Below are 19,099 nucleotides of genomic sequence, written 5' to 3'. Positions count from 1 at the left end.
GAGAAGATTGTGGAGTGGATCAAAGGCATGCTCAAGCGGCAGGTAACGGCCTCACTGGGAACGGTGAGTGTCAGTGGCTGGGTGGAGAGAGGGTGCCCTCAGGGAGGGGTTCTTTCTCCACTCTTGTGGTGTCTGGTGGCAGATAGTCTGCTCGGAACACTGAACGAGAGGGGGATTCTTACATTGGGATATGCGGATGACCTGGCTATCCTAGTACGAGGCCCCTTCTTGGAAACACTTCTGGAGCTCACGCAGGGAGCATTGGAGGTAGTCGAGGAGTGGTGTGGCAGGACCGGTTTGTCGGTAAACCCACTGAAGACCGGGCTTGTGGTATTCACTCGCAAGTACAAGGTAGGTCCGGTGGAAGGGCCAGTCCTTGGAGGAACGAGATTAGTCCCAACCGGGACGGCTAAATATCTGGGAGTAATCCTAGATAGGAAGCTGGCTTGGAGGGAACATCTTGAGAACCGATGTAAGAGTGTATGCTCTTACTTATGGGTATGCAGGAGGACATTCGGACAGACATGGGGTCTGAAACCGAGGATAGTCCACTGGATTTACACGGCGATACTCAGACCCAGGCTGCTATACGCATCTGTTGTGTGGTGGCCGAGGGTGCTGAAGAAAACCGCCGCGTCAGCGCTGGAGCATATCAGGGCTCTGGTTTTGAGAGGGGCCTTGGGAGCTATGCGGACCACGCCGGTGGCGGCGATGGGCATGCTGCTGGGCATCGAGCCCCTCGATCGGGTAGTAGTGGCGGCGGCGGCAGCGGCGGCCTACCGCCTGAGGTGCGAATCAAGGTGGAGGGCGGGAGCCCTGCACACAAGATTCCCTGAAGGAATTCTATCGGGCCCCATTTTTGCGATGGGGCAAGATAGAAGGCCAGTAATTCGTACCTTTGAAAGAAGGTACAAGATAAGCTTTCCCAAGCGCTGGGAGTGGGACGGCTCCAAGGGACCGGTTCCTCGGGATGGGGACGTCTGGTTCACGGACGGCTCCAGAACGAGCACGGGCTCTGGAGCTGGGCTCTACTGCCAGCGCGATAGAACAAGAATGGTCGTTCCGCTTGGCGAACACGCAACGGTATTTCAGGCGGAAGTGGTAGCTATCATGAGATGTGCCCAGAACCTACTGGAGCTCGGTAGGGTGGGAGGGCGCATCAGAATTTGCTCGGACAGTCAGGCAGCGCTCAAAGCGCTGGAAGGTCCGAGATTTAACTCGCGGTTGGTCTGGGATTGTAAAATTGTACTAGACGAACTGGCGAAGAATAATGACGTTGGTCTAGTATGGGTCCCCGGGCATTCGGGGATCGAGGGCAACGAAATAGCCGACTTGCTTGCCAAGGAGGCAGCAGAAACAAGGTTGGTGGGACCGGAGCCGGCTGTTGGGATCTCCTTCTGCCTGGGCAGGAGAAGGATCGGGAGCTGGCTCCGGGACCAGCACCTTGAGCACTGGAGGAAAGTTACGGGGGTCAAATGCAGACAGGCCGGAGCCTTGCTGGGAGACTGTCCCGGTGAGGACCTGGCCAGAAGCATGAGATCCCTAAATAGGAGGGACGCCAGGCTGGCGACGCAATTGCTCACGGGCCATGGCGACCTTAATTATCACCTGTATAAGCTGGGCAGTAGCGATACGCCCGACTGCAGGTGGTGTGGCGAAGAAGAGGAGACTAGTCTCCATATTCTTGGGAACTGCCCTGTATTGGTCGGACCAAGAGCACGCCTGCTGGGCTCAGGCATTCTGGAACCGGATCAGGTGGGACAGCTGCCCTTGGAGGATCTTCTCCGCTTCTGGAAGGAAGCGGGGCCCCGCTAAGGGCGGCTGACAACGGGGAGATACAATGGACTCTGTCTGAGTGTCAGAGGCGGGACCCATTTGAGGACTGCCCCCCGAACTCATTATTATTATTATTATTATTATATATATATATATATATATACATATATATATATAATATATACACATATACATATATATACATATATTATTTACTTATATTTTTATGGATTCATATACAATAGGTGATTAATAACATTAATATTATGTATCTTCCTTTTTCCTCTCTCTTTATTCATCTTTATGTCTCTCTTTCTTTAATTATGTATTCTTGCTTCTCTTTCTTCCTCTCTCTCTCTCTCTCTCTCTCTCTCTCTCTCTCTCTCTCTCTGTGTGTCTCTTTTCTCTAGCTTTTGCTTACATTAATCAATTCTACGTCTTCTGCAATTTTGAATAAAAAAATGTAAAGTTTAAATTATACATACATACATACATACATACATACATACATACATACATACATACATACATACCTGCTTACATGACTACATGCCTAACTGTCTACCTGCCTATATACTTACATGCTTACATGCATACATGCCTACCTGCCAACATGCCTGCATGTCTACATACATATATACATGTCTACTTGCTTGCATGCATACATGCCTACATGCCTACGTCGCTATATGTATGTAGGCATGTAAGCATATAGGCATGTAAGCATATAGGCATGTAAGCATATAGGCTGTAGGCCTACATGCATACCTGTCTACCTACTTACATGCCTGCATGCCTACATGCATACGTACATACGTGCCTACCTGTCTACATGCATACATATTTGCCTACCTGTCTACCTGTCCATTTGTTACAGCCAATTAGCATTTTGGAAAAGCGACAACAATATCAATAACATCTCTTTTTTAGAGAGGGATTATAATTTTAACTTAATTATCTTATTAAACTGTCATTATTTCCTTTCTTTGTAAAATATTGTATATCTTTTTAAATATTCTTCTATTTAAATATTTTTCTATGATCTAAAACGTGTACTATAACAAAATTCATTAGTTTCGGATTATAAAAAAGCAATTTTAAATTTGTAATACGTACAAAAAGATATATTGCTTAAGAGAATTTTAAATTAATAACAACATTAAAACAGTCGTCTATCTCTGTCAAGTGTCTAATTTTTTCTTTAAATCTCGCTAGTTTTTCTCAACGCGCGGACCAATCGATTTTTCTAGTGAAGGCAATAGCGCAAGTGCGTTCGCGACAGGCTTTTCTTCGTCGAGGTGAGAAAGATTAATATCGCTCTTCCTGCACTCTCTAGAGAACAGCAGAAGCAAGTTTATTCGTTCGCTCGTTTCTCGTTTCAAACGAGACGATTTTATTTTGCTTTAACGATAAATAATAGTGTGCTTCATATTGCTGTCGCGAAATTGTGCAATTTATATCCGCCTTTTGCATGTGTATTGCAATATTTGCGCGCCGATTACACTATCCTCAGTGCAAAATATTATTGCGCTTTAGGTGAACTTTTAAATCTAACGAGCGATATGATCCGTTGCATATTAGATAACGCACGAGAATATGCGTTGCGGTCTTGCATTAACTCAATTAGATGCCATAATCGATTGTGATAATGGGTGATTAACCCTTAATTACTACAATTACTGGTGTCTATATTATTAATTTGTTTTATATATCAAATAATTTTTAAATACTTTTAAATATATATAATTTTTTGCGATTAATGTTATTTTGTGAGAAATAAGCGAGAATTATTGCGAATTAAGAATTAAAAATATTTTAAAATTTTATATTATAGGTACATATAAATGATCTACATCTGAATTTATTTTTTAGTTTTGTGAAAGATTAAAAAAATATGTTTAATTAAATTAATTAAAAAGTTAATCACATATAGTTATTAAAATATATAATTAACTAATACATATTTAAATTACTTAAATTTAAATTATTTAAATTACTTAAATTGTAAAAACTTTGTTTTATATATAAAGGATTCATGTATGTGATTGTTTCGAGTACACATTTATGCAAATCACACAATTAGTTTGACATGAATGATAACACAATTTATCGCTATTGCGACATTATGCAATTTACATGCACGTGCCAATAATGCATGAGCATTATTAAAAAATCGCAATTGATCTTTGTTAGACTAGAAGTAAATTCTTGAGATTCCTCGACATAGCCGCACTCGAATCGCGCGGTGTCAAGTTCATTATGCGTAGTTTCGTATTACAAAATCTTGGAGTTTCTACAAATATGCATCGCATAATATTTACATTCTTATCACGCTGAATTGCGAAAAACTCGTGCGCGATGTACACGCATCTATACAGCAATAGGGTTACGAGATTGACCTAGATGAATTAGAACAGACGATTATAATCGTGAAATACGCATCGCAATATATTTTATCAATAATTCAATCCGTAACTGCGATTTTGCGCTAGTCATTGGATAGTCAGTTAAATCATCATTTAGCTTCGTTTTGAATCGTACAAAGTACACTACTCCAATCTAACGTACCTAAAAGCACTACAGAATGTTTAAATTATCGTTTTAATGCTAACTTTTAGCATGTGTTAAGTAGTTACCACACATTAAAATTCAATAGTTTTCATATGAGTTTCCGTTTCATTTTGAAGAAATAAAAAGTTTTCTGTAGTTTAAAAAAAGAGTTTTGTTCATTAGCGGTCGGAAATTAAAATTAAAAAACAGATTGCTAACATCTTATCAAAATTTCAGATCGAATAGTTCTGAATGGCCAATACTTTCATTTTGCGATTATCTAGAGTTTTGAAGCATAAAAAAATTTTTGATTAATTAAAAAAAAATTAAAAACAATTAAAAATTTTTAGGTATAATATATAGGATTTTAAGGTATAATAGATTATGAAATTTCTATTGCCATTTTACTTATTTTAAAGAGTTCTTGACAAATAAAAAAATTAGATTAAAAAATTAAAGAATTTTAATATGTGGGAGCTAACTTCATACACACGATAGACAGACTGACCGACTGACAAACTAACTGACAGACTAATTGATTGACAGATTGACTAAGGGTGAGGTCCTATAGAGCGGATTACGCGGAAGCAAAACGAGCGGATTATCTGCAATCACGGAACCGTTTTGATGGAATTATTAAAAGAGTTCTATCAGAATGATCTCATGATTGGTGATCCGCTCGTTCCGCTTCCGCGTAATCCGCTCCATGGAATCCGCTCACCCTAAGAGTGATGTCCCATGGAGCGGATTATGCGGAAGCGGAACAAGCGGAACTTTTTTGAGAATTGTATTTAAATGTACAATTGTATTTACATATGTCTTTAGGTTAATGTTAAACACTTCGTCTTTTTATAACTGTGATGATGTTCACAGTCATATTACGCCTATTAATCTTATTTATTTTTGCTGGAAAATGATAGCATTAATCAAAATCGAGAACGTTACCTTGCGACTCTGATTAGAGGGTTTTTAATCTATCTATTAATTTTAATGATAACGAAGTGTATCAAAGAGAGAGCGAAGGCAAAATTAGTACGATTGACAAACTCGTCAGCTGTTAATAACGACAAGGATGCGAAGTATCGTCGCCAGCAATCGCGCCGTGCCGCGTCGTCAAATTTAATAAAACCTTAGCACGTCTGAAATGCGCAAACGGTGGTCTTCGAACTGCAGAAAAGAAATTGGATCGACACTTCTTCACGTGAGGCTAGAAAATGAAGGAAGGGCGAATAGAGAGAGAAAAGTGAGAGAAAGGAGATAGGACTGAATCAGCAGTATTTTTTTTCTTTTAACAAATATTTAGATAAACATCTAATTATGAAGAAAACGAAGTTAAGGAATTATACTAATTTAAAGTTCTGCTTAAATGAAATTGAAGAGTAAATAAATATAGAAATTAGAACTTGTCAACAATTTTATATAGTATATGAACTTTAATTTAATAGTAAAAATATGATATATATATATACAAATAATTATTAAAATATTTATATAAAATGATATAATTATATTTTACTAATTTAATTAAATTATTTCTATAGAAATTATATATACACATTTATACATAATTTCTATAGAATTCGTCATTTTCGTCTGCATCTCATATATTGCAGTATAAATTTGATTTAATTTCTCTTTATTATTCTACTTTTAGTTGAATATCGGGCATCAAGCCCGAATTTGAAAAGGAGCTGTCTTCGAACTCGTATCGCACAACAAGTTCATCCTTTGGCCGTGACGTTTTGAAATTTTGTCTTTTACACATATCCTCCCGTGCAGTATTACTTTGCCTCTTTGTTCTAGCTTTCGCGAATTGTCCGACGTTTTACACTCGACGACGTATTTCTGCTCGTTCGCTCCGGCGAGTGAAAAAGGAAACGAGGATTACGAATCGATTGTGAATCGCGCGCCGAGCTTTTGTACTTCTCGTGAGATTCTCTGCGAGAGATCAAGCGCCGGATTACTACATTCGCCGTTCTTGTTTTTTTTTTATTCCCGCACCTGTCGTAATTCCATTATTCCAGAATTGCTGCAATCCGCGACCGGGATATATGTATAATTTTTCATGCACTTACTATGGAAAATTCTCAAGCTTTTCTCGCCATATATTATTCTCTCGAATACTCTGTCCGTGATATTCACGAATAACAACCATTCGCGGGGTTTCATCCTCGTCCATCACGGCACGGTGGCGAACGAGCGATTGTATGCGGTAAATTATATTTATTCGCAGAATACATTTCTGGTGCATATCTATTTTCAAACTATGCCTTTTGAATTTTTATCAAACAGCTTTTATCAGAAGTTAAGCTGTGAAAACCGAGTAGATAATTTTAAAATGCTACCTGGAAGGGAAAGTATTTTGTATCTGTCTGTATACGTTCATCAAAGTGAAGTTGACTGCGCGAAGGGCTTGAACAGAAAATAACGCTACTGCGCGCGACATGCCATTTGTTTGTTAGCGTTGAAATATCGCGCTGAAAGTTTTTGCGAGTATAAATCTATGTTAGTTTTTACTTTCATCAGCTTTGTGTACATGAATGCATACCGGTATCCGAGACTTAAATAGTCAACCAGGAATGACGAATGCGAATGCTTTTAATGCGGACTTTGATCGATGACTTCTTGTCGATTTTCACGGGAAACGGGCAAGCATGAGTTGACCTCGTTCCTGCTACATTTTCCAATAGGAAAATAAAGAAACTTTCTCGGTGCGATTCCGTGCCTAGAATTCTAAAGAGCATCTCTCGGACTGTCGTCGAACTCGATTATAAACGGCTTTTAATGACGCGACGATCGTGAAAAATATTTTAATACGTCACATTTTTCTATCGATAATATACAATACATAATAAAAATATATTTACATTAGTAATATAATGATCATAATTAATAGTAATAATATACATATGAGATAAGAAGTGTTAATGGTCGATATTGATTAAGAATTTTGATTTTAATTCTAAACCATCTGAAAGAAACAAAAAAAGACAGAGTATATTTCTAAGCGAAAACATTAAATTCCCTTGTACCTTTTCTTATTTACACAAAATAAAATTGTATTACGGTTTATTACAAATCGATATTACACCTTGAGGATTGACTCTACATTTGAGAAAAAAGCTATTAACTTAATTAAATTGATTAAATTTCTTTAGTTCAAGTATTTATATATTTTAGTTAAATATATAATTAATTGAATTGAGTTTAAGTATTTTGTGTATTATATTTTGTTAAATGCATAAATACTTGGACTAAAAAAATTTCATTCAAAAGTAGAAAAATTTATCAAGTTAACAACTTTTTTAAGTGTCTATTCGTTAATAATTTACTTTTCTGACAATCCTGTCGCAACATCCAACTCTTTTTTTGTCGTAGTCATAAGATAATCATTTTTTCCAACCATCAGTGAACAGGACCATGGCAGAGAGAATGAGTCGTGGGTGTCCCCTGAGAAATTACTTGATTTCCGCGAGGGAACTCGCGAGAGAAAAAAAAAAACCTTTTTTTCAGCCGTTTTTTCTTCCATCCGATCCTCTTCGCGTGCCGTTTTTTCTCCCTTCTCTCCTTTTTCTCTCATCTTTTCTGGCGAAAAAAGTGTTCTCAAACTCTTCGCGAGATTTACGGCTCTTGCGTGGCTCTTCGAGAATACGGGCATCACCGCATCCGCCTTGTAAAAACAAAGACGGCAGGGACGCACGCAGAAATTTGAAATAAAAGTATATGTTGAATGAAGTTATAATATTACGTGCATAATCTTAAGAAATCCAAAAAGCAAGAAGTCGACTCAAATTCGCATTGCCTCGAAACGATACAATCTTGAAGCAAAATAAATAGGTGAAACCTCGTCAGTATCGAAAATAATTTGGACAGTTTCTAAATGTTTTTGATCTTACAATATTATTTTTATTTCCGAATTAAAACATGACTTTTTTGTTTAAATTTTATACAAAATTAAATCTTTTAATCTATATTAAGTTAAAGAGTGATAATATATAATTTATTAATTGTAACATAATAATTGTTTTATTATGATTTATTTGTTGATGCTTTTATTAGATTCCGTTTATTAAATTAAGTTTTATTTATCAAATAATAAGGGTATCTTGGATTTTTGTATGCGCCCCTGAAAAGCAGACCTGTTCGCTTCAGCATCGTATCTTTTCTTTAGCGTGCTCGTGTCTACGTCCTAACGCGTCTAACGAAGAAGAATGTGATGCACGCTTTTCTGTTTCCGATCACGAATAGCGGAAGCATTGTGCGGTATCGAATAATAAAAAGACAATGTACATTCCCAAAAAATTCGTTTATTAATAATAAAAAATAGTCAGGTATTAATTTTCCATGTGGTAAAACTTTATAAAATAAGAATTTGTTTCTTTTATCTTGTTAGGCTTTTTTTTAGTCTTCTCTATTACCGTACGCATAAAATTCTATACTACCAAGAATATAAAAAGAGAAATTATCAAAGAATATTTGTTAAAAGTTTTTATTAATTTTGCTATCATTACTTGATCATTTTAGAAGAAAAGCGAAGTTAGAGCTGTCACACATAGCTATCACGAAGACTTCGTAATGCGTAAAGAGATACTTAATAGCTTAACAAAATGGTTCCATTTAATCGCGCTGACTAATTACTGAAACATATGGAAAGTTAAGTGGCTCGTAAGATCTCAAAATGGAGGTGAAAGAGAAAGTGAGAAAGACTATCTCCGAACCGTTTACACTTCCTTCCGCAGTAAGGAAATGCCAACCAGCGGCTCGATTGTTGCATCAGCCGCTGTTAATATGCATTCCGGTTGGATCCAATTATCCCTCCTTCACCACTCTTTTATTTTCGCCTTCTCGTGACTATAATCGGCCTTCCTCTGAAACTCGCGAGACGACGACGACTCGTTACACTTACACACTTCCAACCCTGAATTCTTTCACATGTCTGGCCTCTCTATCACGAGAGTCCGTGCCGGACTTGCATCAGCCGATCTCGTACATGCATTTAACTTGTCTTTCTCATGTGCTTGTAAGCGCATGCAGCCACCTGCAGCTGGTTAACGGTCGCGAAATTTTTCTTATTCTCTCGACGGATCTCTTGTCCTCTTTTCTTTTCTCTCTCTCTCTCTCTCTCTTCTTTATATTTGAGATCAATTTTTCTTTGCCGAGCATTTATTTCCGGTTTTACATGTATGTACCTAGACGACATGCGAATCCGCTTTGATATTTATATCTTGATGTTTGACAACCTGATATTGGTTCAAAAAATTCACGAGAAAGAAAGGAAAATTCAAAATTAATAGTATGAAAAGAAATATTGCTGAAAATTTGTTATTTTATCTCTTTTGTATTAAGCATAATAGATTTTTATAGTCAACTCTTTTGTATTGTTATATACAGTGTTCTTATGAATTTAATCGTATTAATACTATCAAAATTATTTTTTAATTAATAACAAAGGAAAAGAAGTAATTATATGTAGAGTTACAATATTAGTAATTTTTGATAAACGATTTTCTAATAAGAAGTGCGCGTCACATAATTCACGTAATGTCAAAAGCAAATTTGTTTTGTTCAGTTTATATTCTAGCTTCAATTATTCTTATAATTGTCTGAATAGTATTTCTGCCTGAAGATTGCCTTTAATTTGCTGTCGCTTCTCTTACGGTAGTACCGTTTGAATCTCCAAAAATAGAACAAGCTGAGGCAGGAAAAAGCGCGTATATATTACAGTATATTGGTCCACGAGCTGCAGGTTTCCAACGTGTGAACGTGAAATCTACGGTTGCGATCTCCTTGATTCTCCAGCTGTGCCGACTACTCGCAGCAAGTACTAACAGCAAGTGTTACCCCGACGAAGAGACCTGAAGACGTCACGCGTATCTCGCTCTTGTTCTCGTTTGCGAGCGAAATTCCCCTAATTACGTCGTTGATGGGACACAGACTAACCTCCGGGCGATGTTTTTCCAGGCATTAAATGGGATTATTACGGAAGCGACGACAGTCTGCCGTTTGGTAAAAGCTGCGAGCGCAACAACCTTCAGGAGATGCCGTTCAAACCTGGGACTTCCAATAATTCTAACGTTAATTTTGTAGGATGGCTTAACAGAAAAAGGTTTTCACTTTAAGTATGAGATATGATAATGGAATAATTAATTGAATTATTGAGAATGAGAAATACGATATCGAGTAATATAAGAAACCGACGAAGTTACATAATAGCGGATAAAGTTGGAATTGTTTAACCGAAAACTTGATAGCCATGTCTTTCTTGATTGGAAGTTCTAAAGAAAATGTTAAAGAGAAGATATCGTTGTCTTTCTTCCTCTCTTAGAGAGTCGCGGATTAGTGTAGATTAAGACCAGTCGAAATCGTAAGACAGTTCCGGAGAAAAAAGAAAAAGCTTCCGAAATATATGGAGAGACGAAAAGCGAATGGCAAGTGAAAACGAGGAAGACGGCGGGAAAGTGGCGGCAGAGAAGAAAGGTTCGCGTGTATAAAACGAGAAACATGATCGTCGATCGGGTTGGAAAAGAAGAGACACCTGAAGCTTGTCAGAGAGAAGGCGAGAGAGAAAGAGAAAGAGGATAAAAGGAGATAATGACGACGAGAGGATTCGTCACGTGAATCCTTTTCAGATCTTACAATTAGAGACAAGCGACTTCCGCGAATACGTCACTATGTTTGTGTTTGCACATATATTTTCTTAATTATTTATCATTTTAATGCACTTTTCTTTTGAAAAAGTTTGATAAAATGAGAACATAATTTTTTCTAGTTCTTTGTGAAGGAAGATGTTGCAAACTACACACAAGAGCTTGTTATTTTACCTTATTTTAATTAAAAATTAATTATCTTAAAGAATGAGTTTTGTAATAAAAGGTGTTTGGTATCTCTTAAAAAAATTTAACAAGTTTTTCTTCTCTTTAACGCGTTAGGCAAAAATACAATGAGTTTAAAGGAATATATGTTTTAAAAAATAATAAATTTTATTAACATTTCTCATCTTCTCTAATAATCTCTAAAAACATTATTTAAGTAAAAGAAAATTATTTTAGTATTTATATAATTTTTTGCTATTATTTTGTTTTATAAATTATTTTTATAAAAATCTTCTTTGTTACTTTTTATTGTTATTTTATCATATTAATTTAGTATCCGTAAATTTGTCATTTTTAATGTGTAATAACGTGGGTAATGTATTTTAGCCTATAACAACTTGAACCGAGTAATCAGTCTCCTGTTTCAAGGTACTTGCCTTTGGAGATACGCGAAGTTCATACATACAAAACGAGAACATGCTGGTCGTGGCATGCGAGGCTGATGCAAGCCCCCTTGAGACTTTCGTCTCGCGTTCCTCGTCCTTCGGTTACGTGAAGTCTTCACTTAGCTGCCGACATCTTCTTAGGTTACGGTCCGTGTTACCAATGCATATAAGGGTCAAAGTCCTTTGCCTTTACAACAATCTAGGATTTGGGACGCGCGATATTGTCAACTCTATCATTCAATAATTTCACACGTTATAGCTACTTTTTTTTCAAAGTATAATTTGAACTTGCAGATATACATCGTACACACACACACACACGTGCAATGTTATGCACAATCTAGAATCATCAGAAAAGTGTAAAGAAGGACATAGACAATTTTTGTAGAGTAAGATCGAAAGATTAAATACTAGAAGTTAAATGCTATTTGTTATCAACATAGTCTCTCTCTGTAAATAGAAATTTATTAAAATTTATTGAAATCAAGATAATTTAAGAACTGAAAACTATTTAATAGCAGTAAGATTTTGCATTTTATTATGATATAATTTCTTAAATTAAAAAAGTTAATGAAACTTCATAAATTTTTAAATTGTTTTCTTTAGTAAGTATATACGTTCTTGTACTTCTCAAAATTATTACGTTTCAACACACATACGTAATTACTAATAGCTATTGCAAGTACGCCGCGAATTTATATGTACACGACGCATTTATATGTTTCACGGAATCATACAGTTTACAATAATCACGAAGTAGCTCGAATATTCTACGTACACGCGATAACTACGAAATTCTGAGGCACTCATGTAGCATAATAGCAAGAGCCATAGACATGGTTGGCTTACAATGTCTTAACAAATGAAGCCGGATATCGTGCAGCAATGAAGGAGTTTATTGCATATATTACACATTTATTTAAAGAGGAGAAAATTAGAGGGGAAGCCAGTACAATTTCGATGTAAATGCTGTTATAGTTAGGATAACATTTTCCCAAATTCTCCAAACATTTAAACTCCGCTCTCTTAAGATATTTAATATCAAAAATTTGAAGACAGTAAAGGGAGATATGTAATAACCGATCGAATTTTTAACAAGAAAAAGAGCAGCTTCTTAAAGCTAAACTCCTTAAAGAATTCGTAGATGAAGTCATGGACGAAGATCTCTCATAGAAAATTTATTTTGCCTTAGGCAAAATTGGCCGGTACCTGTATACTACGAATACTTTTCGAGAAGAAGGAAAAAGTAGCAGGATCGATCGCAAAGATCGTGTCGTAAAACCGTACTGTCTCCGGTGGTGCTCAGAATAGCTGGCATAGTTCGCATACACGGCGATATCCAAGAGTCCGAGTTATTCAGAGAGACGGTAGCGCGTCATCCTCCTCTTCGTTCGGATTTCCCCGCCCTTCTCTCCGCCAATCTAGATTACTTCGGCGAACAGAGAATTGGATTTCATTTCACCTGTAGGAGTCGCGAAAGAGGATCCATTTCTTCGCTCGCGCGCACTTGTCAAAGGCGAGTAATCGGATGGAATTCATTTGCGATAACCTGAAATCTGTTTCGCGACCAATACCCGACAAATACGTCGAATTTTCAGTTGCGCGGTTTTTGTCTTAGTGGGAAGAACGAAAATTGAATGAGTTAAATGATAATAAGAGCATAATGATTATGCGAGAGAGAAAGAGAGAGAGAGAGAGAGAGAGAGAGAAAGTATGATAATGTATCGATTGTTTCACAAATTCTCGAGGAATCTCTTTTATCTAATGTCTCTCAACTTTTTTTGAGTACTATGTTTCTTTTTACATGATTTGTTAGAATTACAAATATAATATATTGCAGTAAAGTGATTTATTACACTAACAATGCTTTTTGAATGATTTTGTCGAATGATTTCTCTGTCACTGTGCCACAATTGTCCCCAATGTTTTGAAAATTTATTAATAGATTTATACATATATAATTATTCAAAGTCAATTTATATATATATATTTTTTGTATATATTATATACATTTGAGATAACTATTATACGATTTCATTATTGTCGAGAATTAATTGAACAATTATATCGCTGCATCATTGATCGCCGTCCTTCGACTTCGCGTTTTACATTTGATAATGATTTATTATGATTTTTTATGCAATGACAATGCTCAATTCACGCTAACGGAATCACTGCCGCGAAATAAAATTCAACAATTATGTCGACCACAATTGAGAGTCTGTTGATATAATTAGAAAAAAAAACGGTTACGAGGTGAATTTAATTAACTTTACAGCATGCAATTGTGCTCTTTCTTTTTTTACCGTAGCCACAATTTTAACAAAAACTCGAGTAATGTTCAAGCCGATACGCTTATAGTGCGAAATCGAAGTTCATTAAAATACCATGCTCTCCGATAAAGGCGAGTCACGCTTTCTGATCACATTTTTCTTTTTTAATTACATTTTTATTTGTAGCTAGACGTAATATCTTGCGTATAAATACTACAACTTTTATCTAACATCAGAAGTAAAAATAAATGTACAGATTTTTAGAGATTTAAAGATTTATTGATAACATATTACAATTTTTCAGCGAATGTACTAGTTAAAATAATAAAAAAAACATTAATTAAAAACATTAATTAAAATACCCATTTAATGATGGTTATTTTGAATAATATAGTGAATATACTTCTGTGTATGAGTTAGCTGAATAGAAGACACGTTTTATGAGACACGTATCAAAGTTTAGAATTTCAATACTGGATGTATGTACATCATTTATAACAACTTTTTTCCGGATCATACATCAGATATTAATATGTACAGGGTATCCTGAAATTAAATGCCAAAACTTGCCTGTAGGAAATTGATAAGCAAAGAAAACAGTTTTTTACAAATTTGCTCATTTTTCATACTTTGTTGACAACATGAATAAATAAATAAAATAATAACTAAATATAACATTTCTTTAATATTGGCTTTTTTTTAATATGGCAGTAAAAATTTGGATAAAAAAATTAATTTTAAAATGTTTTTTTACAATTTTATTCAAATCAGAGCAAGAACAAGCAAGTCTCTAAAAAAAACTTTTCTTTCTTACAAGTTTCTTGTTAGTTTATTGATCCCTTACACGCTTCCGAAGTTTCCATATTTAATTTGGGGATCCATTCTATATATGTATCCAAAAGTTTAATGAATATTTTGTCAGATCGCACGTATCTTATTTATGTCATATTAATGTGTTTTCTGACCACTGTCTGTACATGGAATTGCGTAAAACTGCTTTGTATCGTGTATGAAGAGCCTCGAAATTATATAGTAGCCTCGAATCATGCATGATCCGTATAATCGTGCGATTAATGGAATTCGTACTGCGTACGACCGATGACCGTACATGATGACCGTATCGAACCGCGTGCGCGCACATTGTACGCACGCGTGCATCACGCATGTGCTTGACGACCGTGCTAAACTTGGGACAGACTTGATGTCAACGATGTCAGAGAGGAATAACGGCTGAGAGAAAAGATTCTGCGATCAATAATTGTCTATCGATTATTCTGGAATACATGAATATGAGAATTATTTAACGAAATCCAATGCAATAAATAAACTTGTTGATATTATATTGATTGACAATTGTATTCATACGTTGTATAAATTATTTAAAAAAGCAAGATTAAAAAATAAAATAAAAGAAGAAATACATCACTTATAATAAGAAGAATTTACTTTGACATACAGTATAATAATAGAATGCTATTAAATTTATATACAAGCAAATTTTATAAATTAGAATTTTTTAATAATAATTTAATATTATTTTTAATTAGATTTTATTAATTAATATCTAGAGTGCCACTTTATTTTTTAATATTCCGATTATGTTTAATTGGTAAAAATATATATCGAAGTATATATTTATAAAAAAGTTATATATTCTCTGTCCTCGAAACAAAATAAAAATATTAAAAATGAATGTGTATGAAGTTCGGTTAAGCAATCGTTCAATTATCTCGCCATACAAATTTATGACATGTCACGAGAAACGTTCGATTCCGCCAAACATACTCGACAAGCATTGTCAAACACAGAATTCCTGTCGATTTCCAACTGCGTCGGGAAAAGAGCGAAAGGATGGAATACCGATCGATGAACGGAATCACGAAAAAGAAATGTGGGAGGTGTGAAGACAGCAGCTGTGACGTTCGATGTTGGCTTTTTGCGTAGGTCTTTGTAGATCGTCCGTTATTCCGAAAATACCCGTGCGCCGCGTTTTAATGAAAAATATTCTCTATCGCCCGATTTCAGGATCACTTCGCGATTTCTGCATTTTTATATTTTCTATATTGTCTGAAAAAACGTTCGGACGAATAAATCACGCATCCCGTTTGCATTTTAACTGTTTTAACAGTATAATTTCAGCGCGATTTAATTTTCACTTCTATATACAGGATATTCTAAATGGTAGTAAAGAGAGTATTTATACATAATATTTTTTTATCAATTAAAAGTACCGCAGAAAGTAACGACTTTTCGCCAATTTTGTACGCTTGTAATCAGTTTCGTGTAATATTGAATATATCGAAGATTATGTTTGCATAGCGTTTTTAATTGCTAATTTATGTCACGATGGCGGAGAAAAAGGTTTTGCGACATGTCCGTTAAGCCAAATGCATAAAAAAACGCAACCCGACTAAGCCTGTCTCCCGAAGAATAATCGTGTCAGTTTCTCTCGTCAATCATCTTACGTGGGTCACCGCAGCAGCTTATTCTTGCTCCGAAATTTCTTTCGCGTCGCGAATTTTTATACCATCAACTGTCACTTCAATTCGATTTAATAAAAAATAAAATTCGACAAAATTTAACTACTTCTCGAAAGGATGTCTGAAAAAATTCGTTTCTTTTTTCATGTACATAACAGAGTTTTGAACGAAGTGTACATTTTATATATTTATGTGTTTTTATTTAAATAAAATTTTCTATTAATTTAAGAATTATAATAATTTCCATATTCAGTAGTTTGATTTTTAATATTTATACGTCATAATTAAAGTTCTTTTAAGTTAATTAAAAGAAAAAGATGGTATTTTTGAAAAAATTGTATTTTGAATTTATTGTTCTCTTCGTACAAATATATCTGTTATATATTTTAATTATTTCATTCATTACTTTTGCTGAATCTCGTAGCAATGAATACAACTTTTTTGTTCGTTTTTTGTTCGTTCTTCTTTTTCTTGGTTTTTAAATTGCAGTTTTATCCAGTGTTATCTCGTGGCGATCTATTTTCGCTGGTGCGTTAGTTCAACTCGTAATCCGATGCGGCCGATAGATACGGGTAATTTACCAAGCCGGAGGACAGTTGTTTTCCCCGATTCTCCTCGATTGATTGGCAATTTCGTCGAGCGCGTGAAATCGATTCGACCGTCGTCTAAAGTCAATCGCGCGCTAACGAACGCATAACGACTCCCGATAATCGAATGGATCTCTCATTCTCGTATTTTCTACCGCAATGGTACACGAACACCTGATAAATTTTCGGTTTTGGCCGGGGAATTTCAGACCTGACGTTTCGATTCCAACGTAGTCTACATTCGATAACTTCGGGTTAACTGAAGGTTTTCGATTACGGGGAAATTCGCGAAATCAGTTTCCATGATTAATTTCGACTTCCCGACAATTTCAGCATTATTCAAGCTTAATCACACTCGACGCGAAATCGACAAGAAAACCCGATATCGACTGACCTCGCATTTTACACTTTATGAGTTGGAAGAAATTATTATTGACACTTTATCATTATTACAATTTCCAATTTTCTTAAACTCACGTATCGTATGTTGTTACGATCTTACGAAATATCTTCAGCACTTCAAAGTGTTGCATTATGACATTAGTTAGTTTGGTTTTTGTGCCAGAGTGCGTTTTTTCCTCGCGAAACGTTGCACGCTTTAATCTGCGGAAATGCAAAAACAGCAGGCATGTTAAATTGACTGGGCGAGGTCGTTGCTTACCGCGAGAGATTATCGAACGAAGTTTGGTTTCTGTAAGTTTAGGGCGAGCGTCTCCCATGAAATTAGGTGGTGAGACCTTCGTCCTATGTTTCTGGAGCGTGCCCGAGCAACGTATCAATTTCTTGGCAACTATGTCGTCGGCGAAGATGAATACCAAATTGCTTCGCAAGCCCGGCGGCAGTCACTTTAACGATGTTTAATTCGATATTAAGTGTGTTCTTCATATGTAATATTTGTAATTCGAAATTTAATATTGCTTTAAATTTTCAATACATTAGTTTTGTCGCAATTTCAATTCGTGCTAGCGAAATATATTTTTATTTTTGCAATCTGTAAAAAAATAAGCGCGCGCGCGAATAAACTTTACAGTTTGTCGAATAAAAAAAAAACATTCTTCATGTCTTCTCCCGTCAATTAAAAAATTTTCTCTCTATGTAAAGTTTATTGATCTATCAAGGCTTTTTTCATTTTTATCAAGCACGTACGCGTACAATTCAAAATTTATATCTCGGGATGAAATTTATGGAAGCCTTAGAATTTTCTTATTTTTATCTTTATCCCTTCGAAATCTTCACTTTAGCCGTTTTCAAACTTTTCATAGTTCCTCTCTTTATCAAGACAAAATTTTTTTTCTTCGCGAAATTCCCGAATCTGCGATATGTCAGTTTTTTTACTCCGAAATTGGTCTGAAATGCCGATATCGTCGTCACGGGCTCGCGGCGTCGCGGAACGCGAAATAATCTTTATACATTTGGCGTGGGATCCGGTTCGGAAGCGGAACTGGAATCCAGGCTGCCAGGATGGGAGAACGAGAGAGAAAGAGGAAGAGCGGAGAGAATGATGGGACGGCCTGGGATGCGCATGTTCGCTCGCAAGGGCGAAGCGGCGCTACAAACCGTTCCGGATGGTTCATATCGCGGCGCGCTGCCACCGCGGCAACACGTTTTCGCGAGTGCTCCCGGAGAGGTCTTGTGCCGCACGACAGCTGTTGTCTGCCGCTTTTTCTCGATCTTCGATTCCGTAGTTTTCTAAGAAAAGTCGGTGGATACACGATACCGATGAAGGCTGGTCGTCTGTAACTTGTAGAACAATCAAATCTCGGATTCATATGTTCTGGACGTGGCGCGAAACACACTGGCATCGGGGTTTGTGAGTGAGAGAGAGACGAGCTCTCGAACGGGGAAAAGCTGGCGAGGCAGATCGTGACGAGGGGGAAGATTTCGGAGCTACTGGAATTGTTGGTGCTGCGCTGGGCCAGAATGTCGTTCTTCAGGGGTTTGTGGAAGAGCAGCTCGAAGCACAAGAGTGAGTTGAGTTTGGTTTGAGTTTTGAGGTCGTAAAAGGCAAAGTTGGAGCTTGAAGGGTTGCGTCAGACAAATCTTGGGAGACTCGAATTTTAAATAGATAAACAAATAAGATGATTAATATGATCAAAAAATGGCAAAAAACAAAACAGAGAGGAGTTTTGAAGAAGAGAGGAATATGTCGTATCTTTTGAAGATTCTCAAACCACA

At 36.2% G+C, this 19,099-nt stretch overlaps 1 protein-coding gene across 3 annotated transcripts in view; it reads left to right on the top strand.

Moving 5' to 3' along the window:
• Positions 1 to 19,099, top strand: part of LOC105837605 (low density lipoprotein receptor adapter protein 1) — a 72,964-nt gene that overhangs the window by 6,815 nt on the left and 47,050 nt on the right. For 2 of the 3 annotated variants that reach the window (XR_004963164.1, XM_036286558.1), the window contains exon 1: positions 18,471 to 18,890. The exons of the other annotated variant lie outside the window; for it this stretch is intronic. Coding sequence is in view for 1 of the 2 variants with exons in the window: in XM_036286558.1 (XP_036142451.1) it covers positions 18,845 to 18,890 (46 nt within the window). In the remaining variant the exon portion in view is untranslated. Of the gene's footprint in view, positions 1 to 18,470; positions 18,891 to 19,099 lie in introns of those variants that run through there. 3 annotated transcript variants of the gene reach the window in all.

The sequence above is a fragment of the Monomorium pharaonis genome, chromosome 5 (genome assembly GCF_013373865.1).
Source record: "Monomorium pharaonis isolate MP-MQ-018 chromosome 5, ASM1337386v2, whole genome shotgun sequence".
In the NCBI taxonomy this organism is placed as follows: domain Eukaryota; kingdom Metazoa; phylum Arthropoda; class Insecta; order Hymenoptera; family Formicidae; genus Monomorium; species Monomorium pharaonis.
The sequence above is the reverse complement of the archived record's forward strand: the minus strand, read 5'-3'. Positions and strand labels throughout refer to the sequence as shown.